This window comes from Sturnira hondurensis, unplaced genomic scaffold, assembly GCF_014824575.4.
Source record: "Sturnira hondurensis isolate 20B ecotype Veracruz unplaced genomic scaffold, ASM1482457v3 Scaffold0002597, whole genome shotgun sequence".
NCBI classification, from domain to species: Eukaryota; Metazoa; Chordata; class Mammalia; order Chiroptera; family Phyllostomidae; genus Sturnira; species Sturnira hondurensis.
This window is the reverse complement of record NW_028075228.1, coordinates 7,210,839-7,238,583: the sequence shown is the minus strand read 5'-3', so window position 1 is coordinate 7,238,583 and position 27,745 is coordinate 7,210,839. Positions and strand designations below refer to the sequence as shown.

At 49.6% G+C, this 27,745-nt stretch overlaps 1 protein-coding gene across 2 annotated transcripts in view; it reads left to right on the top strand.

The window, feature by feature from the left end:
• Positions 1-27,745, top strand: part of PLCG2 (phospholipase C gamma 2) — a 146,670-nt gene that overhangs the window by 31,414 nt on the left and 87,511 nt on the right. For both annotated transcript variants that reach the window (XM_037040323.1, XM_037040324.1), the window contains exons 3-5: positions 22,445-22,588; positions 24,670-24,763; positions 25,730-25,777. In XM_037040323.1, coding sequence (XP_036896218.1) covers positions 22,445-22,588; positions 24,670-24,763; positions 25,730-25,777 — 286 coding nt within the window. The remainder of the gene's footprint in view (positions 1-22,444; positions 22,589-24,669; positions 24,764-25,729; positions 25,778-27,745) is intronic.

Below are 27,745 nucleotides of genomic sequence, written 5' to 3'. Positions count from 1 at the left end.
CCTCCTCGCTTCTCATAGGAATTGCTTCAGGTGCCACAGATTTTCCATCGCCATGCTCGTGTGGCCTAAGGCTGCATTTATTTCCCTGTTGACCGTGACTTTTTCATGGGACCCCTGTAGGTGGGATACATGGGAAGGTGCCTAGTATATTAATGTCTACTGCAGTTATTAAAGCTCAGTAGGGTTTTCAAGGTCTGGCTGCTTCTGTATAGCTGCAATTAAGTTTTCAGACCAAAGACCGGGACTTTGCATTTATTCCTTTAAAATCTCCTTCTCTATTCCAGGTGAGTGATCAGAAACTCATCTGCCTGGAGGATGCCAGGCAGGTGATCTAAATAAGAGAACTGAGCTGCATCTAGGGGACAAATGACAAGAAACACGGGCGGCAGAGTGGGCGAGGTGCCAGGTTTGGTGGGAACCATGGTCAGCAGGAAGCTGACGTGTGTCTGCTACAAGGTGAGCAGGCTGTTCCTCACACTTCAGGTTCAGGGGCAACAGATCTGTGGCTGAAAATACAGGTTATTGTTGTAAACTCATTTTACAAAGTTTGGATTCAAATAAATAAATAAACAGCATGATCTTGACCTAACAAAACTCGTCTTCAGCCAGATACACGTGTCCCTCCCAAAGCAGTAATTTATAGTGTTTTAGATTGTTGTCGAGGACTTTTGTGATTTCTGTTGTTGCGTGGTGTCTCCTCATTTTGCTTTTATCAGCCACAGTTTTGTTTAGCAGGTTCTCAGGGCAGGTGAGGATCTGGGGAAGACCCCCCTCATGTGCCCTTATGTGAGTTGTGAAACTCATCCGAGACTCAGTTGCCTCATGCAGAAGCCGGCCTTTGTAGTACCCACTTTCCAAAGCTGCCGTGAAGCCTGGATGGGGCAGCCTTTCCACAGGGCCTGGGGAAGAGTGAGTTACATAGATGTCAATAAATGCAAGTTTCCTTCCCCTCAGCTTGGATCCCTTCTCTTTCTCAAATTTTGGATTGGAAAAAAAGGGAACTGAGAAAGGCCAGAGCCAGGGTTCATCATCAGAGGCCGCTTCCCAGGGTGACATTGCACGTCCTTCAGGCATTCTGGCCCCTAGCCCACTGTTTTTGGGTTTCTTTGTTGTTTGTTTGTGTTGGCCTTTTTCGGACTTGCCTTGGGCCTGGAGATGCCCTGAGGCAGCATGGGTAGAGGGCCGAGTGAGCCCTGCAAGGAACTGGTTCTGAATCCTGGCAAATGCCAAGGCCCTGTGGTCAGAGAGGGTTTGGTGTTTGCTGAGATTAAAAAAAATAGGCAAAGGGGGCAGGGTGTTGGGAGCAGAGTGGCTGGAATGATGTCAGCAGCTGTGGGCGTGCGGTCATTATAGAGACTCTACTGCGTAAACTTGATCTTGTGTTGTGAAGCTTTTTTTTTTTTGAAGCAACACATGTTAAATATTGAGTATAGTGAATCATTATGAGACAGACCACCACATAGCCATCACTCAAATCCAGACCTAGAACATTGCCAGCTCCCAGAAAGCCCCACGGGGGTCCTCCGGTCACCTCTCCTCCCTTCCAAACTGGCTTTCACTTTTCTTTATGACCTGACCACCTATGTATGTGGCATTTTGCTTTTTTACTGAAAAGTAGCTCAGGAGGTTTCTCCATTTCAACTGACCCACGTAATCTACGATGCCTTTTTTACTGGTTGCCTTATAGCTCACAGAGTGGCCTTCAAGTCCCACAGTTAATTCAGCTAGTCCTCTACCTTCACTGTGTTTCTAGGTTTTACATTTTTATTTAGTCACAGTGAACGTTGAGAGAACGGGGCCCCATTCTTGCCCTATTATTGTAAAAATAATACCTGCTTACATACATAGTATTTGTATATATACAAACTCAAGCAATATAAGTGAAAACAAGGATATTTTTTAGGGTATTTGTTTTACATCTTTCCTGTATGCATACATATTCATATATATACATATACTATGTATGTGAGTTTATGTACAGTATTTTTAAATTAAACTTATTGGGGTGATATTGGTTAATAAAATTATGTAGGTTTGGGGGGTGTAATTTTATAATACATCATCTGTATGTTGCATTGTATAGTCACCACCCAAAGTCAAATCTTCCACCGCCGTGTATTTGACCCCCTTTGCCCCTGACTGTGCCCCACCCCCTTTTTCTCTGGTAACCAAAGTTCCCTGCTGGTAGACAGGAGTCATTTCCAGTGTAGCCCCTGTACCCGCATCCCTGCGCCCCGTGCTGACATTTCCTCAGGGCGGGCTCCTAGCAGAGGAATCACTGGGCACCCACGGTGAACCTTTTACTAGACTGTGTTGTGTTACCCCCTGAAGAGGTTTCTGTCTCACCAACCTCGGCCTGGTTTTAGAAGGATCGTTACTGAGTTGATTCTCTTGTGGATGTTGATCTCTCAGGCATTTCTAGACCCAGGAAGAGACAGAAAATCACAGAATCTTTTTTTTAAAATATTTTATTTATTTATTTTTAGAGAGAGGGGATGGGAAGGAGAAAGAGTGGGAGAGAAACATCAATGTGTGGTTGCCTCTCATGTGTTCCCTACTGGGGACCTGGCCTGCAACCCAGGCATGTGCCCTGACTGGGAATCGAACCGGCAATTCTCTGCTTCACAGGCCCGCGCTCAGTCCACTGAGCTACACCATCTAGGGCAAATCACAGAATCTTGCTTCTAATGATGATGAGGGGCATACCTCAGCTCTGCCCTGGCTTTTTCTGCTTTTGTGGTTTTCATCCATTCACGAGCTTCTGTTTGTCTTAGTTAATACATGTTTGACTTTTCAAGTTATGAAATGTTTCAAAATACATTGCAAAGCATAGGATATAATGTGATACTTCTGCACCCTGTCCCGGTTTTACCAACTCTTAGCATTTTCTTTATGATTTGGCTTGAGATTTTTTCTTAATTAAATGTTATAGATATGGCTGTAAAGCTGTCTGTCATTTCTCCCAGAAATAACCACTTTGTGAAGTTGGTTTGTACCCTTCACTTTTATGTTTTTTACTTTAAATACACTGGGGTTGCTGAAATCACCATTACCCTTGATAATGGGCTTGTGTCTTTTATCTAGGTTATTACCATTTGTCTACACTTTAAAACGTTCTACAATATTTTTCTTGCTCAGCATTTTTTAAAGATAAACTTTTAATTTTGAATAATTTTGGATTATAGAGTTCCTACATTCTCTTCCCCCAGGTTACCCCATCTTCCATTACATGGTAAATGTGCCCGAACCAGGAAATTAACATTGGTGCGTTGATGATCAACTAAGCTCCAGACTTTATTTGTGTTTACCAGCTTTTCCACTGTTGTTCTTTTTCTATTCCAGGATCCATCCAGAATGCCACATTGCATTGAGTTGTTCTAATTTATCTACGCCATTCCAAGTAGATCTTTTACAAATTGCCCTTGTAGAATGACCTTGGATGACCGGGGCCAGGCTGCTCACTCTTGCACCGCATGCTGGACACTCATGGTGGTGTCCTTGCTCCTCGGCATGGGTCGCAGCGCTGCAGCCAGTGCGTGTGGGTTTCTGGGGGGTGCGTGCTGGGAGGTGGAATCTGCTGGTGGGCTGGAGTGTGCATTTCTAGCGTGCTCACTGATTGCCAAGTCCCTGGCCAGAGGCCTCATTCTGCCTCTTGACTGAGTTCCTACTTGGCACCAGGCATTGTAGTATGAAAATGAGCAGGACGGAACTAAATAAATAAAGGCAAGACCACCCACCAAGGGCTGAGCAGACACCAGAGGACCCTCGAAGGAGCCGGATAAATACAGTGAGTGAGTGACAATGGGAAGGAATGAGAATGGCGAGGGGATGGGACTCCAGGCAGGTGGAATGACTGAATGTGTGCATGCAGAGTTGGTGTGGTCAGAGTGTGCAGGCACCAGGCAGGGACTGTGTGGGCTCCAGGGAGCACATACCTTGTGTCCCAGCCAGTGACCACCTGCCCTTCCTAGAACACACCATGCGCATGTCCCTCTCAGGGCCTTTGCACTTGGGGTTCCTCCCAAACATCCACAACAAGCTGCCCTCACTTCTTCAAGCCTCAGCCTAGAGGGCACCTTCCGGGGAGGCTTTCCAGATCACACCTGCTGCCAGAGCTCCTCCCTCTCCCGCCTGTCACCCCATACCTCACTCTGCCTTGGTTTAATTCTTACAGCACTTAGTGCTACCAGATGTAATATGAATTGATTTGCTTCTCAATCTGCTCCCCGCGCCCCGCTCTCACCGCCCTCCCTGACTTTAGGATGTAATTCCTCCAGGGCAGGGATTTGGTCCTTTCGGCTCCCTGCACGTCTCCAGCTCCCACAACTGTACCAGGCTCGTGAGCCCTGAGCAGTTCTTTGTTGAGTGAATGAGAGGATGGGCATTACTGTGGTAATCTGTGGAAGAAGGTAGCAAGCATTTAGCACAAGCTGTGTGTCATGCATTTTCTAAGCTCTTTGATGGGAGCTGCTCTTTGATGGGAGCTGCCCTCTCCTTAAATCGTCTTGTCAACTCCGTGAAACAGCCCTGCTGTCCTGGGTGGCTGCACCACAGTGGGGCTGGGATGTGGACCTCTGCCCGGCCTGACCCTGAGCTCCAGCCGGGAGCCCAGCTGGGTCCCTGGCAAATGCTGGGAAAGGGGGAGGCAGGTTGTAAGTTTCAGCCTCAGACTACAGAGCCAGACAAGCATTCATACCCCTGGGCCGGACTCAGGTCTTATGGGGCCGGGTGGGACTTGGGAGGCACCTGCCTGCCTGGGCTGGACTGCTCCAGGGGACGCTCTTGCCCCAATCCCGCCTTCTCTGAAAGGGAAGGAAGATTCTCACCTTCTAGCTGGCTGTAACAGGAACTGCCCCTCCCCCCCCTACACCCCCACACTAGTTTGCAAAACTGAGCCTGGTGGGGAAATGAAGGGCTGGCTTGCTAACCACAATGAAGACTCATTTGCAAAGGCAAAGCAGGGTCAGTGGGCCCTTCTGTGCCCCCAGGAGAAGGGACAGGCTTCTGCAGTCCATAGTCTTGCTGGAACCATTCACCAGCCACGTTCCATCCTCGGGCTTGGGAGCTTGGAGAGAGTTATGAGCCAAAGGCTTTATATCTTCTCAGCCTCAGTCTTCTGCTTTGTTGAATGGGGTAAGAATATAGTCATATTGTGGTGATAGCATAAAACTCAAACAAGGGAACACATGTAAATAAAACCTTCTCCAGGGCCTGACTCCTTGTGAACACGTGGGGGGTGTTGGCCAACCTGTCCACGGTGGTGGTGGAGGATTGCTGGCGTCCCTCTCCTGACCTGCCTCTCCTGGCCTCCACACAGTAGCAGGTTTTTAGGAGTAATCTTCAGTTTAAGCAACAGACATAAAGGAGCATCTCCTAATGCATGTTCTTCTTTTCCCTTTTTAGAAGAATTTGTCATTTTAGTTAAACTTCAGTGAACAGTCTGATACTGGGTTGACTGAGAACACAGTGAGGGCCAGACCCCGTTTCTACAAAGCTGAAGAATGAGACAGAGGCAGGCCCTCCTGACTCACGTCTGGGCGTCCGGCAGGGGAGGCCGGGGGCGGGGTGCCCTGTCAGCTGTAAGGGAGGAGGGTGAGTGCCAGAATGGGAGGGTGTCCATGTGCTAGGGGTCCAGGCATCCCCACTGGGAGCTATTTGAAGGCTTCTCCTGTGCCCAGCTCGCACGGTGCTGGGCTGTAGCACTAATGCAGGGAACCAGTGATTACCGTAAACGTGATGAGGGCCAGGAAAGGGGAAGTCGAGAAGAGGAAGGGAAGCCCTCACCAGGAGGGGGCATTTGAGCTGGGCACTGAGCTGAGATGAATGCTCGTTCCTGCCCAGGGACTCCTTAGAGGACCTGCTCCTTCCCTACAAGAGAAACTTGCAATGTGAGGGCACCCCATTTGGTGTTCGAGGGCCCTGTGAAGGCCCAGGATGAAATCACCCCTTTAAGAATGAGGGCTTTACTTTTCGTTGTTCTTGTTTTTTTTTTTTTTTAGTCCTTACTGGAGAGTGTATTTATTGATTTTTAGAGAGGAAGGAAGAGAGAGAGAGAGAGAGAGAGCGCACACATCGATGTGAAAGAAACATCGATATAAAAGAAACATCGACCAGTTGCCTCCTGTTCTGTGCCCCCCTGAAGATTGAAACTGCAGCCTAGATACGTGCCCTGACCGGGGATGGAGCCCGTGACCTTTTGGTGTACGGGACAACTCTCCAACCAACTAAGGCACCCAGCCAGGGCAAGGGCTTTGCCTCTTAATGGAGGGCTTTCTAGACCAAGAGGGCTGGGTGGGGGACTTACCAGGTTTGTGGTAGGTTCACCCAGAGCTCTGGAAGCCAGGACCTTCTCTGGTAGTCTGTCCACTTCCCCCTGAGCTCTTTCTTTTGGCCGCGGATCTGTCAGTCAGCTGGAGGACCCTGAGCTGGTGGTCTGGCCAGTGTGGCCTAGTCCCTGCTGGTAAAGCAGGTGGGCCTGCTGCTGTGGGAGGTGTCCAGGAGCCCCAGGCCCGTTCTGATCACTAACCAGTTGAAAAGGTATCTCTTCCTGTTTTATCTGATGGCTGACATTGGCAGTGGGAGCCCTGATTACTTTCGGCATCTCTGCCAGTGGGTTCATGGCTTCAAAGAAGGGACCCACCTTTAGCCAGAATCTAACCTGTTCACTCCAGGGATTTCTGAGAGGCCACTGTGGGAATAGCCCGCTGGAAGATGGAACCGGGAAGGGAAAGGGCTGGGCTGGCTGGGCTGCAGGTCTCTCTCTGTGAGACGCCCCCACGTCACCGCCTTGTTGTCTTTGGCATCGAGGCTCACCCAGGTGGCCCTGAGTGAATGACTTCACTTTCCTGAGCCGTCTCGGGAAAATGGGGGTTTGTTCCTAAGGTTGCAGGGAGGATTCAGGAGACGCTGAAGTCAGCTGTGGCACCTAATAAATATTTTGTAAGGAGGGTTTGGTCTGTTCTCTGTCCAAATCAGGTGTTTTCGCTCCGAGCTTGACCTTGACAGGGCTCTGTTTTCTGCTGGTGGAATTGGTAGGCCAGGCTCTGTAGGAGCTGGTGGGGTGGCACTGGAGAGCCCTGTCTCTGGAGCTGGACCAGCACGGCTCAGATCCTGGCTCACCTGACGCCCGCGCTTCCATTTCCTGTCTTGCAAAATGGAGGTGTTAATAATAGTGGCCATTCACCTCTTAGGACTGCAGGGGGACCACTGAGATGACGGACACCAGGCACTTGGCTGGTGGTCAACAGACCACACACTCTCAGAGCGGCCGCTGCTCATAGGGGTTTCTGGGCTGAGATCTTCCCAGGATTCTCCTGAAGAAATCCAGGAAGAATCCAGCAGGGCCCTGCTGGGCTGGAGGGAGGTATTTCTTGGAAAGGAACTCGTCTTGCCCTGTGTCGTGGTTGAGAGGGCAGGCCTGGGTGCTAGACTGCTGGGGTCCAAGTCCTGGCTGGGCCAGTGTGGCCTTGGGCAAGTCATCGCATCCCTGCCCCATTTTCCCTGCCTGGGGAAAGCAGACGATCCTTCCAGCCTCGTATGAGCGCGTGTGTCAGAATCTCTGGTGTGCTGCCTGGCTGCGCTGGATGTTTCTATGAATGTGGCTTCCCCTTCTCTTTTCTCCTCTTTGGTTTCCCCTGAATCCAAGAGGTAGGTCCCTGATGGGAAGATGAGGGCCAGCGTTTTCCAGGGGAGAACTCAACATCAGTCATCCTCGAGAATTTTCTTTACCGCAGGTGGCCAAAGTTGAGATAATTGTCGATGTTCTCAGAACCTTTCTTTTCCTATAAAAGAACAAAGGACAAACCACCAGACTCGAAGAATGAGCGTGTGTTTCTGTGCAATGCTGTTGGCTGCACTGAGGTCAGGGGAGGGTGCGAGGGAACAGGAAGCCACTGTTAAAGGGGGAATTTGTGTTGGCTTTTCTGTGGGTGCTGAGAACTCTTGAATTCCTTGCAGATGTTCATAGAAATCGTGTTCTCGGTTGTCGTTGTCCTTTGCACAAGGGTGGTCCCCCACGCCAGGCCCAGCAATGCCATTTCCTCTGGGTTTCAGTGACCGGCTTATCAGAAGGCCGCATGAGCATCTATTTCTGGTCTGGCTAGAAATAGTGTGGGTCCTGGCGGAAAGCAGAGCGTGGAGCTGGCTTCTGGATGGTCAGGTGACCCATAGGGAGGGAGTGGGGAATACTCTTCCCATGTCCCCGCAGACTGCGCCCTGGGTGCTGTGGCGAAGCCTGGTTTCCAGAGGGTGCCCAGGGATCGTGAGTCAGAGGTGGGGACGTCATGGCCTCGAAGGTCCTTTCTGATCAAGTCAAGGAGGGCATCTGTTTGGTACTGGCATTGTTTTCCCCTGTTTTGATGTCCTGCATTTTTAACTGAAAACTTGAGATAATTGTAGATTGACATAAAGTTGTAAGAAATACATAATACAGGAGCTCCCATGTAGAATTCACCCAGTTCCCCTCAGTGGTAACATCTTACAAAACTACAGGTGCCACCATCACAGCCATGTTGAGCCTGTCTACTGATGACTCTGTTCAGTTTCCCCAGTTTTACCTGCACTGTGTGTGCTCTGCGTGTGTGTTTAGTTCTGTATGCTGTCTCCACGCATGGGTTCTTGCGTGCCACCATCACAGCCATGTTGACCCTGTCCACTGATGGTTCTGTTCAGTTTCCCCAGTTTTACCTGCACTGTGTGTGCTGTGCATGTGTGTTTAGTGCTGTATGCTGTCTCCACGTCCCTGCGTGCCCCACTGCAGTCAATAGTCAGGGCAGTTCCATCTCCGCAAGGGCCCTCAGCTTCCCTCTTCGTAGCCACACCCACCCCATCTCAGCTCCGAACACATCTCTTTCCGAAAGACCTGTGTTTAGTAGATGTAACATGCATGGTGAAACAGATGGGGAGCACAAGCTCAAATGGACACGTGTGACCCTCCCCCTCCTGGCCTGCCCCCACGAGGTGGCCGCTGCTCTGACTTCTGACTTCTGTCTGTGTCTGTGCGTCCTGTGTGGCCAGCTCGGCCTCACTCCCTCTCATGGTGGCTTCTCTCCTGTCCTAACTGGAATGTGCTGAGGGCTGTGTCTTTGGCAGCAGTGTGTTCTCCGCAGAACTTAGTTGTATTGTCCTATCTCCGGGGATGTTACTCTGTGACTCCTGTCATATAGGTAGGTGATGGGGCAGGTTTGCTTTTTACCAGAGGTATACGTCATTCCTAAAATCTGTCTATCCGAGTGAAAGGGAGAGTCGATGTAAAGACAAATATTCACAAACAGCACCACGCAGGTGCGGCAAACTTGATAAAGCTGACAGTCAAATGACTGAAATATGGGAGTGTCGGAAACACACACCGCCCCCTCCAAAATAAAAACGGAGACAAAATATGAACAGAAAACAAAGGGAACTAAGAACTGGTCTGGTGGGGGAAAATCTCTACTTTGTCTTTATGTAGTGAGGATCTTTGGTGTAATTTTGACACAAAGTCCTGTTTTCAGGCGAAAACGTCCGAGAGGCTGCGTATAGGTGGGGAGTCCTTTCTTTCATGTCATAATGATTTTGTCATATCTGCATACCACCTGTTTTATTCTGAATACTTATTTTAACATTGATTCACTCTTTTAAACTTAAATTTATTTTTTATTATTGAAAAATATTTTATGTATTCATTTTAGGGGGAAGGGAAGGAGAAAGAGAGGGAGAGAAACACTGATGTGTGGTTGCCCTCGCCCACCCCCTACTGGGGACCTGGCCCACAACCCAGGCGTGCGCCCTGACTGGGGACTGACCTAGCCCTTTGGTTCTCAGGCTGGCACTCAATCCATGGAGTCACACCAGCCAGGGCATTTTTAAACTTCAATTTATGTGGAAGATACTTTGATCTCACCATTTGAGGTGCTAGATGTGTATTCTTTCCAATTCACATTAAAATACATCACAATTAAGACATAACAAAATGTGGGTGCTGTTTAAAGTCATCTCCCATATCACATGCACAAAATGATTCTCGTCTCGTTTCCAGCGGGAGGGAGAAAACATCCTATTTAAGTGACATGATTATAGTGAGTCTATGAAGAACCATTTGATGGTCAGTGTTTGGGGTTTTAGCTGGTCAGTTCATAACGCTGCTCTTTCTCTCATCTTCCCCTGAATATGAAAACAACTGAGAACTAAGGCACAGGTCACTGATACATGGCTATGAGAAGGTTCACTCTGTGTCTGAGTGCAAGTCCGTCCGGCTTACGCTGACCTCTGGCCCCTGACCTCTGACTTGCTCACTCTGTCCCTGGCACTGGTGGATGCACACAGGCACCTCAGAGGCAGCTGCCCTCTGAGCAGCAGGGGGTAGGGCAGAGCCTGTGATTCCTGGGGCATAGATGAGACCAGAACTGGCCAGGAGGCTGAGCTGGGCACGCCCAGTTCCATCTTCCAGGCGTTCCTGTCGGAGCGAGTTCCCTGCTCCCCGGGGGAGAGGGAGTCTCCAGAGGGGGAGAAGCTTGGTGGATTTCTCTAGGATCACTTAAAACTCTTCAACAACCATAAAAAAGTAGCAAGCATTCCCAGGTGAATACAAAGCCTTACAGTGACATGTACCTAATTATTCGTGTGGTTTTATCTGAATATCTTCGTATGGAAGCGTGAGGCTGAAATATTTTCCACTGGCTATCAACAGAGTCTCAACAACTGCTAATTATTTTTAAGCAAAGACAAGGCAGCCCCCCATCTCTGGGCTTTAAAATATTTTTTGATATCTAAAACTCATAGAACAGTTTACATCTTACCAAGTTCTTTCAGGTGTATCTATCTATGGGATAGATATTATTTCCCCATTTTACAGATGAGAAAGTAGAGGCGAAGCCAGAATAAAGAGACCTACCTCACTTCACATGGTTGGGATTAGTAGAGTTGGATTTACTGGGCGTATCTGCTGGATTCCTCTAAAGCTGGGCTCTTTCTACTTTCCCACGTGACACCTTTTCTAGCCACGTGTTCTGCAGTGACTCTCACTTATCTGGCCTCAAGGTCGCAAGCTGCTATGTATGTGAAGTAGCTCAGTGCCCCTAGCTTTTATAGCCGGGTCCTTCCTGAGATGTAGCAACACTGAGGCAAAGTGAAACCATCAGCAGTGGTGAAGGTGTTGTAGCAAAAGGGACAGGAGAGCATCATCCCAGCAGCTAGACTAACCTTGACCTCCTGGGAACCACAGGGTTTTCAGGCAGTATAATTAATTGCACCTCAGTTGCGGAACAGCTCAGTGAAGGAGGTATTGTTATCCCTGTGTGCAGATGAGGACACAGCTGTGACTTGCCCAAGCTCCCACCTGCCATTGTGGCGCAGAGCAGGGATTTGAAGGTCTCTGCCCTTGGGGACTCCCTATGAGGAGGGCTGTCTCTTCCCCCTTCACCAGGTTATCTCCTGCCTTCAGAACTCAGCCAAGACGCAGGCCCTCAGAGAAGCCTGTCTTCCTGCTGCTGGAAGGAGTCCCAGTGTCAGTATTCCGCTGCACTGAGATGTTTAGTGCGGTCGTAGATTTTCGTGTTCATGTGCTGGTTTGGACAGGGCCAGTCCTCCCTTCCAGGCTTCGGGCTCCCAAGGTTGGGGACTGGGTCTGTCCGCTTCATCCCCTCTCTCAGTGTGATCTCAGTCACCACCTGGCTGATTGAATGACAGCAAGTAGGAGAGGAGAGTGGGACTACATGTGGGAAGGTGCCCCAAACTTGCCCATCTCCTCTGTCCTCAGATCCCTCCGGTGATTCCTTGAAGAGGCTTTGTTAGGCTTGTTTGCAGACGGTGCTTCCTGAGGTGGAGTGTGGGAGCTGTGGAAAAGGCCACGTGCTTGGTGCGAAAGTGGGCGGATGTCCAGGTGGGGTGGCAGGCAGCTGGAGAAGGGCCCAGCATCAAGAGTGGGAGGAGAGAGGAAACAGGAGTTTGAAGAACAGGATCATGAGGACAGCCAGCAAGGGGGGCAGCAAAGTCAGGCAGGGAGTGGGAGGGGGCTGGAAACCCAAGTGTGGGTCTGCAGGTGACAGGTGGGGAGAGTGCAGGAGGTCAGCGGGACGGGGGGAAGACCAAGGTGAGGCCGGGAGGGGGGAGGGTTGTACAAAGAGGTCTCGCTTCTGTGGCTGTGTTATCTCACTTCTTCGAGCAGGAAACACGGCTGGCTGCTGAGCCCCACCTCACAAGCATGCAGGATCTGAGCTGTGGCCACCACAGCCAGCTTTGAAAATAAAGTCGCTCTGGTGAATGACTGTGCGCGCCATTGGCAGAAATGCTTAGCCATGCCGGTCAAGCCCCCCTGCGGCCATTTGCCCATCACCCTTCCCACTGGAACTCCTGTTGTCAGCAAGCTGGGGGTAATCTTTGTTTTTTAACCTTTTCTCATGCTTTTACACACACATGCCCATGTATCAGCGCAGGCATCCATTCTTAGCTCAGCCTCATACATTCCTGAAAACATGACAGAGAGCCTCTCCTTTGGGCAGCACAGCAGTATATTACATTATATTGTTACACGGATACAGATATGGTGTGTTAACCAACTGATGAAAAAATCCCCAACCAATTTCCCCAGATTGCTTAACACCCTTAAACACCCAGAAATGAACCCATCAAATATTTCTGTGTGGCCAGCAACAAATACTTAATTATTTAACGCTTTAATGAACTTGTCACTGGGCACGTTTGTGAAAAGTACATAGGATACTATAATATATAGTATTGGTTGTAAAATTTTTTTCTCCTGTCCTCTGCTTTGTAACTTAATAGACAGGACACTGAAATAGTCTGTTAAAAATACTAAAGGTAATCATCTAAATTGGACTCTGGTGATTTGCGCGTCAGACGCAAATGCTAGGGCTCAGGAAGGACGAGTGCCGGGCAGGACATCAGGTTTGCTGCACGGCGATTTTCCACGTGGGATGCCGGGCATGGCGCCCTCCTGCTGCAGGCAGCTGCGCAGCTGCGGTTTCCCTGGTGCCGCAGGTGTGGCCCCAGATCAGGGGTGTGGGTGATCTGGGCACCTGCATTTTGAGCCAACACTGTTTACAAGTTATAGCGGATGTTCAGATAGTGAGAATGTGCATAGCAAGGGACACCTGTGTGCAGCATGTGCATGCACATGCGTGTGCATGCATGTGATCACACCCACATGTGCGCACACAGGTGCATGCATCCAGGATTCTACTCGCATGAGCCATTGTGGAGTTTTCCCTTTGTGCAGTGGCCACAGAGGCAGATCGGCACCGACAGACCTGCCTCTTCAGTCCCCACAACACATACATGGAGAGACTTTTTTCCTTATGTATGTGAGTCCCTCTTTGTTCAATTGCATTAGTCTTAAAACTAATAGCTAGCAGGAGTTTAGAAGTTACTACATCTTTATTAGTTAAAATCGTCAGGCACTACTTTAATACACACATGTGCACACACATGTCTAGACCCACTCATTTAATCCTCAAAGAGCGGCTAGTGCTTCCGCTGGTCACCAGGAAGCATGGAGAGGTGAGGCTCCTGCCTGGAGCCACCTTGGATTTGAACCCAGTGGGCTAGTTCCTGAGTCCATCTGCTAATCACCAGCAATCACGGGGCACATCAACAAAAGTGCCCAACGTGCCCAACAGGCCCCTCAGGCTGCCGATTACAGCAGAAGACCACCCCCGCTGGTGAGGGATTTTCTTCCTGCTCTCGGGACTCCTGGCAATCAAGGGGGTGGCCAGCAGTGGGCAGCCTGCTGGGGGTCTGTGGAGCTGGCCCCCGCCCACCCAGAAGGCCTGGGAAGTGGTAGTGGCAGCTGTGAAGGGCTTGGTGGTGGCTCCACCACCACCTTCTCCTCACGGAGTCCCCAGCCACCAGCTTATGTTCAGCAGGTGGCTTTACACCTACACGTAAGGGCCCTCCATGTCTCAGGCTGATGCTGGGACCCTCACCACGACACCTGCAGCCCTGAGGATGTGGTCAGTAGAGGACTGCCTTCCACTCTGAGGAGAGACCCCGGAGAATCGAAAACAGGTGTTCAAGCAGGAGCTTGCACGTGACTGTTCATAGCTGCACTGTTCCCAGTAGCCAGAAGGTGGAAACAACCCACGTGGCCATCTGTGGACGAGAGGACAAACAGAGCACGGTCCCTCCGCAGACAGGAGTGAAGCGCTGACACGCTGCAACACAGATGGGCCTTGGAGACGTCATGCCGAGTGAGAGAAGCCAAATGCAAAAGGCTACCTGTTATATATGATTCCATTTACTTGAAGTGTCCAGAGCAGGCAAATCTGTAGAGACTGGTTTATGAAGGGGCTGGTGTGGGGCTGAGAGGGGCGTGGGCAGTGACAGCTCAGGGGCGTGGTTTTCTTTTTGTGGTGATTTTATTACAATGTTTTAAATCGACTCTGGTGGTGGTAGCACTCATTTGTGGATTACTGAAAGCCACTGAGCTCTACGTTTTTTAAGTCTTATTTTTGTTTTTATTTTTATTATTTTTAAAATTCTTATCCAAGGATATGTTTATTGATTTTAGAGACAGAGGAAGGGCAGGGGCAGGGACAGGGGCAGGAGGGAGAGAGAGAGAGAGAGAGAGGGAGGGAGAGAAAGGCTGATGTGAGAAACATTGACTGGTTGTCTCCTGCCCATGCCCCAACTGGGGCAAGAACCTGCAACCTAGGTAAGGGCCCTGGCTGGGGATCGAACCCACAACCTTTTGATATATGGGACAATGCTCCAGCCAACTGAGCCACCCTGCCAGGACTGAACTGTACATTTTTAAAATATATTTTATTGATTATGCCATTACAGTTGTCCTATTTCTCCTCCTTCATTCCCCTCCACCCTGCACACCCCTCCCCAACCATCCCCCCTTTAGTTTATGTCCACGTGTCTCAAGTTCTTTAGATTCTATATTTCCCCTACTATTCTTGCCCTCCCTGCTATCTATTTTCTACCTACTGTCCATGCTACTTATTCCCTGTACCTTTTCCTCCTCCCTCTCCCCTGTTATTAACCCTCCATGTGATCTTCATTTCTATGGTTCCACTCCTGATCTAGCTGTCCTCTTAGTCTGCTTTTGTTTTAGGTGTAGTTGTTAATAACTGTGAGTTTGCTGTCCTTTCACTGTTCATGTTTTTTATCTTCTTTTTCTTAGATAAGTCCCTTTAACATTTCAGATAATAAGGGCTTGGTGGTGATGAACTCCTTGAATTTGATCTTATCTGAGAAGCACTTTATCTGTCCTTCCACTCTAAATGAAAGCTTTGCTGGATAGAGCAGTCTTGGCTATAGGTCTTTGGATTTCATGACTTGGAATACTTTTTTCCAGCCCCTTCTTGCCTGGAAGGTCTCTTTTGAGAAATCCGCTGACAGTCTGATGGGAGCTCCTTTGTAGGTGACTGTCCCCTTATCTCTTGCTGCTTCTAGGATTCTCTCCTTCATTTTGATCTTGGCTAATGTAATTATGATGTGCCTTGGTGTGTTCCTTCTTGGGTCCAACTTCTTTGGGACTCTCTCTGAGCTTCCTGGATTTCCTGGAAGTCTATTTCCTTTGCTAGACTGGGGAAGTTCTCCTTTGTTATTTGTTCAAATAAGTTTTCCACGTGTCGCTTTTCCTCTTCCCCTTCTGGTACCCCTATAATTCAGATGTTGGAATGTTTAAAGATGTCCTGGAGGTTCCTAAGCCTCTCCTCATTTTTTTCAATTCTTGTTCCTTCCTTCTTTTCTGTTTGGTTGTTTCTTTCTTCCTTCTGGCCCACTCCCTTGATTTGAGTCCCAGTTTCCTTTCCATCGCTATTGGTTTCCTGTGCATTTCCCTTTATTTCAATTAGTTTAGCCTTCATTTGTTCCTCTAATTTGTGACTAAAATCAACCAGTTCTGTGAGCATCCTGCTCACCAGTGTTTTGAACTGTGCATGTGATAGGTTGGGTATTTCTTGGTCGCCTAGAGTTGTTGGTTCTGGGGCTTTGAGTTCTTCTTGAGCCATAATGTTTTGGTCTGTTTGTGCCTGTTACGTACGAGGGGCGGAGCCCTAGGTGTTCACAAGGGTAGGACAACTCAGTGGCTGGGTTGTGATGCTGTATGTGGGGGAGGGGTCAGAGAGGGGCAGTGGCATCCCCTCTGCTGCTCGCTGCCACTGGGTCCTGCACAGTCTGTCTCACTGCTCGCTCCGTCTCACTGATTGCTCCTTTGCCTGGTTTATCTGCACGTGAATGTGTGACCGTGGTCAGCCTGCCACCTTACGCTCTCACTGGGTCCGCACATTGCTACCCCATGCCTGGGATCTGCCAGCCGCTGCCTGTACTCCTGGGTCAGTCTGGTCGCTTTATTCTGCGCAACCCCCCTCTGCCAGCTGCTGGTTCCGCCCCTCTTACCAATCTGGCTGAATGGTTCGTTGTTGTTGGGCTTCCGTACAGTTCAATTTTCTGTGTTTTGGTTGCGTTTTTGTTACTAAAACTTTGTTGTCTTTAAACTTGGTTGTGCGAGGAGGCACAGTGTTTCCACCTACGCCTCCATCTTGGCCAGAAGTAGCTGAACTGTACATTTTAAGTGGATGAATTTATGGCACACGAACTATATCTTAATAAAGATATGTTTTGAAACAGAGAGAGTACACGCTGATATCTGTAATTTCAGACCACCTGCTGACTAGAGATGACTTTGGGGGGCGAGGGGCAGTAACATCTTGTCCCAGCTCCCTGTCTTGGCTCTGCTGGGGGAGCGAAGGGAAGCTACTAACTTCAATAACTGGAACTTGTCCACATTCATCACCCTTCTGCCTGAACTAGAGAGGTGGTGGGCCTGTGAGCGTTCAAAAATAATGATCCTGCGTCCCATGGGGGTGGCACAGAAACTGACAGCCTGAGGGCTGACCCTGCTTGCTGTAGCTTTCTCTTCTGCGTGTGGAAGGCAGCTTGTTGTGAACACTGCGGCCCTCTGCCTGAGGCCTGGGGAGTTGAGGCCCCCAGAAGCAGCCCTCAGCCCCCAGTGGGGGGGGTCAGGGGATGAAGACCCCAGCTCCCTCACTTCTCAGTGAGGTGAACTCTGAGGACTGTCAGAGCCCCTGCGGGCTCAGCTCCAGCCCATGGGGTACCACCCACCCCTTTCTCTGCTCCTTCCCCTCTCCTCTCACTTGCTCACCCCTCTACTGCTGTTTTTAGAGGCCGCCTCCCAAACACACTGCTTGTGCTCCAGTCCTCGACTCAGGGTCTGCTTCTGGGGAAAGCCGACCAAGGCACCCGAGGAACCTAATTCATTCATTCCGAGGGTCTCTGAGTTTCTGCTCTGAGCCGGGCGCTGGCGTAGGCGGCAGTGGGGCTCCGGCTGTGAACGGGACAGACACAGCCTCGGTTCTCCTGGGGCCTGGAGAGGGAGCAGGCGTATAGGTGAGCAAATAAACTTAAAAATGCAAATGGTGCTGGTGAGAAACTTTACAGCACAGATATGAAAGTAGCAGGATGTGCCAATTCAGGGAGATAGAGAAGGAAGACAGTATTGTGGAGAAGTCACTTAAATGAGATCTGACATGGGCAGGAGGCAGCTTGTGCATGTGTGTGTGCATGCGTGCATGCACGTGTAGCAGGATGTGCCAATTCAGGGAGATAGAGAAGGAAGACAGTATTGTGGAGAAGTCACTTAAATGAGATCTGACATGGGCAGGAGGCAGCACGTGCATGCGTGTGTGGTGGGACTTCCTGGTGGAGCACCGTGGGACGAGGGCTGCATGTTCTGACGCTGCTTCTCATAGTCCCTTGCTTGACCACAGGAAGCTATTTAAGGCTTCTAATCCTGATTCTTCCTCTTGCCATCAGGCTGAAGGCCGTCTGCTGCTGGGGCTGCAGCCTGACTGTGCTTTCTTCTCCTGCCCCAACCTGCTCCCACACTCCCTTCTCCTTCGAGTACCGCTGTCCCCTGAGTAAACGCCTGAATGGAAATCCCTGCCTCACCGAGGCTCAGCTTTCAGAGAACCAATCTGCAACAACCTGGAAAGCATCGGCATGGTGCTGGGCACATACTAAGTGTTCTGTGACAATTTTACATGATTATTTTCATCTTTAATTTTATCCTCGTGGGTGAGACTGATGTGCCTGTAAGACGCTTTGGGGCCAGGACCAAGTGCATCCTGTGAAATGTCTGGCTCGTGGTATAAGGATGATGACTAGCTAGTCCACGTTCATGGGTAGGAATGTTCAATATGTCACTTCTTTCCAGCTTGGTCTATAGATTCAACACAACCTCAATCAAAACTCCAGCAAGTTTTTCGGTGGCTATTGATAAACTGATCCTAAAGGCTGTATGGGAGGCAAAGGCCTAGACTAGTCGGCACAGTGTTGAGGAAGAACGAAGTCAGAGGGCTGGCTCTCCCCCACTTCGAGACTTACTGCAACGCCATGGTTGTCAGGACGGTGTGGTGTCAGTGGGAGAATAAACACGCAGAAATGGGGCAGAAAGAGGACCCGTAAGAGACCCACCCAGAAAGAGTCAAGTGGTCTCTGACGAAGGAGCCAAGGCAAGTCAGTGGAGGAAGTCTTTTCCCAAGTGTGAGGAGTGGCCAGTACCTCTCTGGGAGGAGAAAGAGGGAGATGGTCAGGGTGACGTAGTAGAGGTGACCAGTCCTGGCTGGGGAAGGCAGGAGCCTGCAGCGCCCATCTGGGCCGGGGCCGGGTGAAGGATGCTGCCTGCACTGAAGTGAAAGACCGCGTGTGGGCGACCAGGGCCACTGGCATCATTACAGTGGCTGTTATTTCATTGTCTTTCGGTTGCCCGTGGTTTTTCCTCTCTCTGACGTTCTGGGTGTGTGTTCGTATATCTCTCCTTGTCTGGGTGGCTGGTCCTCTGTTCCTGTCTGGTGTCTCTGTCCCTTTTACCCTGTTTGGGTGTCTTCAGTTGTCTGTTCACATCTATGTGCCTGTCTTTCTGTGTCTCTCCCTCTGTCCCATTCTCAGGTCTGTGCCTGTCTGTGTCCCCATCTCCCTATGTCCCCTTCCTCTTCCAATGATTATTCATTAGGCAGCATTGTATACCACCATCTCTGCTTGTGGTAGAGATACAGTGGTGAGGAAGGCAGCACCGTTGTGGGAAAGAGTTCTGAGTCCATGGTTCACACCTGTAAGCACAGCCTCTGGTCACTGCTGTGGGGAGAGGGGCTTGGTCTGCATAACAGGAGGGGTTGGAGGGTTTTCTGTGAATTTGGTGGTGGTTGGACTGCACTGGAAGACAGAATTTGGAGCTAAACAGGCTCAGAGCATTCCTAGCAGAGCCAACAGCATGTCTGGGGTTCTGAGATTGGGCCGGTGTGGCTGGAGCACGTAGAGGCCAGCCCTGGGCCTTGGTTCTTAATCCTCACAGCACTGGACACTGTGGAAGGTTTGCAGCCTGGGACTGCATGAGCGTACCTGCATTTTATAAAGGTGCCTCTTGGGGGTAACTTTGGGCCACTTCGGAAGACCAGGTGGGATAGAGCAGGGGTGTTGGCCATGGCAATGGATAGAAGTTGACAAGTTCAAGAGTGATTTAGAAAGTAGAATTGATCAGACTTGGCGATTGCCTGAAGACCATGTTGCATTATCTGAAAACTGTTTTTAGTTACATACATATTTTATAGTCATATTTTTATCATAATGTTGAGGCAAAGAAAAAAGCTCACAGTAGGCTAATTCAAAGATTTCCTCTTAGAGCTATTTTATGGGAAAGGAGACTGGTTAGATAATTGTTAGACTAGATAGGCAATAATAATGAATATTTGCTTAAAGTCACTAAAGCTCTTGACTGGCAGTCAACTGGGTGGGTAAGTAATTTCTGAGAACAGGTGTTAAGAACCTTTCAGGTTCTTATGTGGTTGCGAAAGCAGTTAAATCAGCAATGCTGAATTCTTTCTAGAAGGCTGTGAATTTCAGAACAAACAGAGGATCTGTGTTTTGTTGCTTGTTTTGTTTGTTTTGTGGACTGAGGCTACAGAGAAGACATAAGACTCCAAGATCTCAGGGTTGGGTGAGGAAGGGGATATGACTCCCACCCTTTCCCCTGCCCAAGGTTTCTGGGCACCAGTCCCCCCAGTAATAGGGCCACCCATAGTTGATGAGTGGTTTTTAAAGCTTTTTATTTTGAAACGATTTTAGATCCCTGCAGACATTGCAGAAATAGGACAGCATTTCTGTGTTCCGTTCATCCAGCTTCCCTCAGTGGTAAAGGCTTTCATAACCATAGTTATCAAACCCAGGAAATTGGCGCTTTCCAATATTATGAAACACACTACAGACCATAATTGGTTTTCACTACTTTTTACATACAGTTGTCTTTGGTTGTCTTTTGTTCTGGAGTTGGTGTGTAGTTCTGTAGAATTTTATCACATGCACAGATTTGTGTGACCGCCGTCACATGCAGGACGCAGAACACATGCTCTTTGCTTAGAGCCTTTTCACGTCACTTTATGACCCTGGTCCCCCGAGCGTTTTCAGTTTAGCTAGATCCTGGTAAGAAAGCAGAAGGCTTAGTTCGTTCTATCCTTTCTTCTACATTTTAAAAATTTTTTAATTTATTTATCTTTAGAGGGAAAGGGAAGGAGAGAGGGAGAGAAATATCAGTGTATGGTTGCCTCTCGTGTGTCCCGTGCTGGGAACTGGCCTGCAACCCAGGCATGTGCCCTGACTGTTTTATTCTCTGCACGCACACTCTAGTTGCTTCCTGTAAATGGCCATGAATCTTTTCTGTTCTTGTTACTGAATAAAAAAGAGGGTTTTGGCTGCATGTCACCATAACATCCAAGCTCATGAGGCAGGTGCTGGTGAAGAAGGAAGGAAGTTTTATCTGGTACTGGGCATTCTGGGAGAATGGCAGGCTCCCTGTCTCAAAGCCCCTCTCCTCAGCAAGACCAAGACAAAAGCCAGTGCCCAGAGTTTCTGCTCCAATTTGAAGTGCAGTCTTTTGGAGCCCACAGGTGGCTGCTGAGTGGTCATCCAGTAGCTCAGCTTGTTTCGGATTGCTGCCTGGTTCAAGCTCCCTGCAGGGGTCGTGGGTGGTTGCTAGGGTTGCAAGATTATGTGCTCCCAGGAAAGGTGGCACGAACACACCAGCAAATGCATCTCTAGTTTGGCAAGAGAGCAAGAGAAGCTCCCACCTAGAGGCTGTGGGCCAAGTGGCTGCTAAGGCCACACGGACCATGGGCAGAACAGGCAAGTCCACCGTCCGAGTGCAGGTTGAAAGCAAGCCAGTCATGAGCAAGAGAGAGAGAGGGAGTCTCCTGTGTTCCCTTGAATTTATATTAGCTCGGGTGTGGGATGGATCAGGGGCTTTCTCAAAATGACCAGTCAGCTTCCCAAACTTTTACATGCTTTGGGTCAATCCTCCTTCCCTTTAATCATTTCTTTCCCCAGGCCTCTTTGGTCCAACACCTCCTCCGGCTGCCATTTTGATTTTTATGGTGCAAGCGCCTGCCTTTTCCTGGTCTCACCCCCAGTCTGGTACCAGAAGGGTGGGGGGAAGGGCTTTTTGCATGCTCAGTGCAGGAACCTCCTCCTGTTGCTACCTTGGCAGGGGGGAAGGCTTCCTAGGCTCCGACACTGTGCACCAGTAACATGTTCCCACCCTGACTCAACAGTGCCATTGTTCACCTTCTGGGCCTCATCTGTCTGCTTCCTTGACCCTAGGTCAAAGCTGAGACCTCCTCCCCTCCCCTCTCTTTTCCAGGAATATCTCTCGTGTCTGTTTCTTTGTTGAGCATTGAGATGCATGTACCAGACAGGACTGTTATGGTTGCAAAGGACAGAAACTCATTTCACACTAACCTAAGCAAAAGAGAGAATTTATTGGGTCATATAAGTAGCGTGCTGGGGTAGAAGTGGCTTCAAGCTCGACCGGACCCAGGGGCTCTAATAGAGCACCAGGGCTCCATCTTTTCTTTCCACAAACTGAAGTTCTATCAGCCAGGCAGCAGCGGGAGAAATTTTGTGAGTAGCTCTGGCCAGATAAGTCCCAGGAGGCTTCTGATGGGCTTGCCATTGGGCCATGTGCTTGTCCCGGAACTAATCACTGTCCGGAGCGGGGCACCTTGGTCATTCCCATCTTCATATTATTGTGGTGGGAGGTCAAGAGAGATGGACCAGATTCATCTAAAGTATGTGGAATGTGTTCATCCCAGGAAAAGGTGCTTTTTTGACAGAAAAGGGGAGGAAGGGACCACTCGAGTTTGTCTCTTTGTAGCAGTGCACAGGTCAGTGGTCATCCTATGGCAGGAAAGGGTCTCCCCTGGGTGGAGGTGTAATTCCTCTTTGTTTCTGTTATCTGTTGCTGTGGAACTATTGTGGTACTTAATCGTTTTATTTATTTGCACAGAATCCTGCAGTCTGGGCAGGGCGGAGGGGCTGAGACAGCTCGTTTTCGTTCTGGGGAATGAAGGAGCTGGGCTGTGTGTCTGGGGTGCATCCTCAGGGGGAGTGAACTCTGGCTTCTAATTGGTTTGTGTTAATTTTCTTTTAGTGGATATCATGGAAATAAAGGAAATCCGCCCGGGGAAGTGCTCCAAGGATTTCGAGCGTGCGAAAGCAGTCCGCCAGAAGGAAGACTGCTGCTTCGCCATCCTGTACGGCACCCAGTTCACGCTCAGCACACTCAGTTTAGCAGGTGGGTGCATGTCTGGGTGCATTTCTCCCTCCTTCCTTTTGGGGACATTTTGTAGCAGCAGGATGCTGATACCTGCCTTCCCACTAATGCGTGTTTGGGGGCATCATGGTTTTGAATCCTAACCCTGCTCCTTTCTGGCTGTGAGCCTTTGGGCAAGTGAGTCAACCCCTCTGAGCCACTGTTTGGTCAGCTGGGAACTGGGAGAATCATAACGCTGGCCTCGGTGAAGTGTTGTAAGAGTTACACTAAGGGCCTGCCTGGCTCACGCTGAGAGCTAACGGCAGATGACACTTCTGTCCAGCAGAGCCTGGCCTACGCTATTTATTCAGCTTAACAGATCTGAAGGAACTATCCTGAAATCTGATGTCTCACAGAAGTAAGCATGTACATATACACCCATACATGTAGTATGCACATGCATGCACACATCCGCCTGTGTGCAAGCATGCATATGTGCACACACACAGACACGTGTATCTGGAGGTGAGATTTCTGGTCTCCATGAGAATTCACCCAAAAGTCAGAAGAAGAGCTGTGGAAAAGCTCAGGCACTTCACTCAGGAGCAGAAGCTTGGAGCTCCCGTCACATCCTGTCCCAGGACTTATCATTGGCTTAGAACTGCAGGCACAGTCACAACTGAAGAGGGAGTGAATAAATACCACTGAAGTGGACCACAGCGAGGGACGCTTTGGCAGGAGATGTTTCATTTAGGGTCATATAGCTGTCATCGATTTTATTTGTCTTCCTTTTTTTTTGTGAGGCATCTTTTGAGCATAGGCTCTGAGCTAGGTCATGCTGGAAGTCTGTGGGGCTCTGGAGATGAGTAAAACACAGTTGCTGCCTTTAAGGAGTTCATAGTCTATTTGAGAGACAGATGTGAGGACAGGAGCTGTGATAAGAGCCATAGTCCAAGCATAATACAGTGTGCTGAGGAGTATCGAGTGTCTAATTCCAGGGAAGGCTTTGCAGAAGAGGTGTCTTTTAAACTGGGTTTTGAGGCATCAGTACGAGTTGGGAGGAAAGAGGGGAAATGGTCTAGGGAGAGGGCATTGTATATACGAGTGCTTGGATGAGGGAAAAAGCAAGGTGGGTATGGGAAATGATGAGTGTATCTGACTGATGGTGCATAGAGGGAGGCAGAGATGGGGCAGGAGGGAGAGGGGCTCGTGACTGTGAACCTTCAGAGCTGTGTCCATTTAGTCTCACTTGAGGCTGAGCCTGGCTGCTGTGCTTGGTAGAGAGACCACGAGAACCCAAGCAAGATGTGAAGCCCAGGATACTAGTCTGTCTCACTCCAGGGCGCCTCCCCCAGAGCTCTGGAGTTCCAGGTCAGGTAGGGAGATGAGCAAGTTTGGATTCAGATCCCAGTTTCTCCGTTAGTGGCTCTGGGACAGGAGTCTTAACCTTCTGAGCCTTGGTTTTCCCCTGACCCGCATGGGAAGAATGAGAGCAGCAATGTTGGCATGGTCCTGTCTGAACTAACAAGATACCTAGTGATTAGTTAGATGTTTCATGACTCCACCAGGTGTTTGCATTGCTAGCTTCACTCCCTGGTGAGAAAATGAGGCACAAAAGGGCTAAGTACCGGGTTGAACATCACACAGCCTTGAGTGGTGCAGTGGGACTTGGAGATGATGCCAAGCTCTTAACCACCTCTTGTTGCTGCTTCCCTTATGGGCACCAGTGTTGCCTACTTTCCAACCTCTCACTGGCTGAAACGGGGAAAGTTGAGGGCTACTGAGGATTGTGGTACAAGTTACTCTAGGCCCTGCATCTTACTCATTACCATAGGGTTAAAAGCTAGAACTCTTTAAAAAAAAATAGCCTGCTTGTCTCCTCTACTGTAGGAGGCTCATAATGGGCATGTAGTCTCATCTCAGACAAAAAGCAGGTCCTAGAATCATGCAGCTGTTAAGGGGGTGGATGCCCTCTTGGTGCCCTCCTGCAAAACCACAAGTTGGCACCGGTTTCTCCCACCTCCATGATCTGAATGGGGCTGGAGAGGTGGGGAGCGAGGGTCTCTAAGCTGTAGTCTTCCCAGGGCATAATTCAGGGTTTCTGTTCCTGTTCACCTCTCCAGCTGACTCTAAGGAAGATGCAACCAAGTGGCTCTCTGGGTTGAAAATCTTACACCAAGAAGCAATGAGTGCATCCACGCCCACCATCATTGAGAGGTACTGGCTTCTGCCTGTTTATCTGTGTTCGCTGATGCATTCATTTATTCTGCTCCCTTTAGCCAATGTGGGTAAAGGAAAGAAAAATAAGACATTTCATCTTGGAGGCTCATTGAGTGTCCTGTATGCAGTAGGTGCCCAACAGTGGCTGTGGTCTCTCTCTCTAATATCTCACAGAAGAGGCTCTCGGTATTGGGGCCATGGCCTTGGCCATGGAGTGAGGAGTGCATTAAAACTGAGACAGAAACCTGCCTTGGTGTTCTATTTGAGGGGAGGACCAGAGGCTTCCTTCTTAAAGGATTTAGGAAGGCTAGCTGACTCATCAAAGGACAGTCAGATGCAAGGTCCAGAATTTTCCACCCGTCACTCAGGACTGTCCAGTCAGTGACGTGCATGTCTGGCTGGGATTGGTGTGTGAGTTATTGTTCTCCCCCCATCCCCATAAACCAGAGCCCTCAGATTTCTACTGTTTTACTTACCAGCTCTTTTGGGATTGATGGACATCACCAGAGGGAGTTCCCAGTTTAAAGAATGTCAGCCTCTCCGAGCTGAAGGGGCCTCTTGGCTCAGCCAGGGCATTTTGACCACAAGGAGGAAACTGCTTTCCAATTTAGAAAGTTGGAAAACTCTTCCCAGTTTCCTCTGTCCCTGTCCCATAGAACTCAGACTATTTTTTAAATTTATTTTTAGAGAGACGGGAAGGGAGGGAGAAAGAGAGGGAGACAGACATCAATGCGTGAGAGATACACTGACTGGTTGCCTCTTGCACACCCTCAGCTGGGGACCTGGACCACAAGCAGGCATGTGCCCTGACCAGGAATCGAACCAGCACCCCTTCAGTTTGCAGGCCAGCACTTAGTCCACTGAGTCACTCCAGCCAGGCCCAGACTTGTACTATTTTATAACTTTCCCTATCTCTCTTTCTTTTTCTTTCTTTTTTTTTTTTTGTCTCCACTCTCTTCCCAGTTGGCTGAGAAAGCAGATTTACTCAGTGGACCAAACCAGAAGAAACAGGTAAGATTTGTTCACATTTTTGTGGTTTTCACCAGATCACTGGTGGACTCTGCCTTTCATTCTTCCTTGAACTGTTCTAAGGGAGTTGGACTGGTCATGTTCTGTGCTGTGAAAAGGTCCTCATGCGGTCAGATTTAACCTACAGTGAGCTACACAGCATCTAGGTGCTGGGGAAAGGTAGCGACAAAATCTTCCTGTGTGGAGCCTCATTCCAGTGGGAAATTTGAGTCCATCTGCAGAAACGGATTCTCTGTCGCGGAGCATTTGGGCCTCCTCATTTCGGCCCTCACCACTGAGCCCCTTCTGTGCCCTGGGGAGACTCAGGATCGCTGTGGCGCATGCCCTTGCTTGGTGGCAGTTTACACAGAAGTATACCAAGTGAAACAGTGGTCCTAATGGCAGGGCAGACCTGAGATGGGAGTGCAGTCATGTACAGTTCAGTGCACTGGCCTGTTTTACATAACTGTGCGTCTGGGAGGGGTTCCCTGTCAGCACGCACAGGGCTGTGTTCCAGACACTTGTGTGACAAGCGCGGTTGGTCCTTGGATGTGGCGTTGTAACTTCCTTATGGGTGAGAAATCGTTTCCTTCCTGATGGACAGCAGAGTGGTCCCTCGTCCTTCAGGATCTTTGCAAATAATGCCTCCATGGAGAGCTTTGGGTCTAGACACCTTTTGGTTAACTTGTGTGAGGAGGAGATGAGCAGGTGACATCCCAGAAGAGGGAGACCAGCAGCACGGTGTTTTCTGGTCCAGCATTTTGGAGGGAGGAGGTGGCACTTCATCCTCCCATCAGCGGTGCAGGAGGGCTCTGTTTCCCTGCGCCCTGTATCCCTGGGCTCTGGCTTTTGTTAGTCTGATGGGTGTGAGGCACCAGTGCGTTTTTGCTTAAATTTGCATTTCTTTCTGTATGGGTATGGTCGAAGATCCTCTTGCCCATTTTTTCCTTAGGTTTGAGCCAGTTCTTGCTAATACGATAATAACCGCTACCATGTCCTGAGCATGCCAGGCTCTGTGCTAAGCATGTTACAATCATTGTCTCTTTGTAGCCTCACTCAGACCTTTTGTCACTTTTTGAATGTTTTCTCCCCTCCATTAAGCTGTGTCAGTGTCGTAGATGAGGCAATCACTAACCTCTAAACCCTCCCTCTTGTTCCTGAAAGTCTTCCCGTCTCTAAGGCACTCCCATGTCACGCCAGTGGCCCCTGTCACTCACCAATTTCAGAGTTTGGGGACCCTTCCACACTCATTCTCCACACAGCGATGGCCTGATGTGGACACAGTCACCATGAAGTGCTGAAGAGCTTAGTGATGTTGCCAGGTCAGCCAGCAGCACACTCCATGTCCCTCTGTCTGTCTGTCATCCCCACCCTCCTTCTCCCAGCCAGCGTCACCGTGTGGTCCCACACCCTGGGCCATGCTCTAGTGGTAACAGAGGTGGATCAATGAGGCCCCTGCATTGGAGGATTCAGTGCACACTGGTCTCTTTCAGCCCCAGAGGTGTGCCTCCTATGAGTGTTTCCTCTCTCAGTGGCTGAGGGCTGACTCATAGTTGAGATTGGCACGGGGCGACTGGCAGAGCCTGCCGGGCCCTTTCTTCATGTTGTGGTTGTACAGAGTTGCTGACTTGGTGCCGAAGTCCGAGTCTCCAACTTCTGTTGTCAGGGAGTGGCTCTCCTGCTCAGCAGGGATTCTTGCACGTCTTTCTTAGAGATCTACCTTTCCATCACCTGGTCCAGAGTCTTCAGCAGAGGAAGTCTGTTTCTGGACCTTGGTTGCTTGTCCCTTGCTTACTACTCCTTCTCCCCAACCTCCTCACAATGGGCAGAACCGTCTGTCAACATGTGGACTGTCCCACCTTTCCTGTGGTCCTGTGAGGCCCCAGGGAGTTTCTCAAAAGGCACTTTGACCAAGGAGCCAATGTAAGGGCAACTCATTTCTGCCAATTTCCCCTCCTTTCCTGTCAGCCA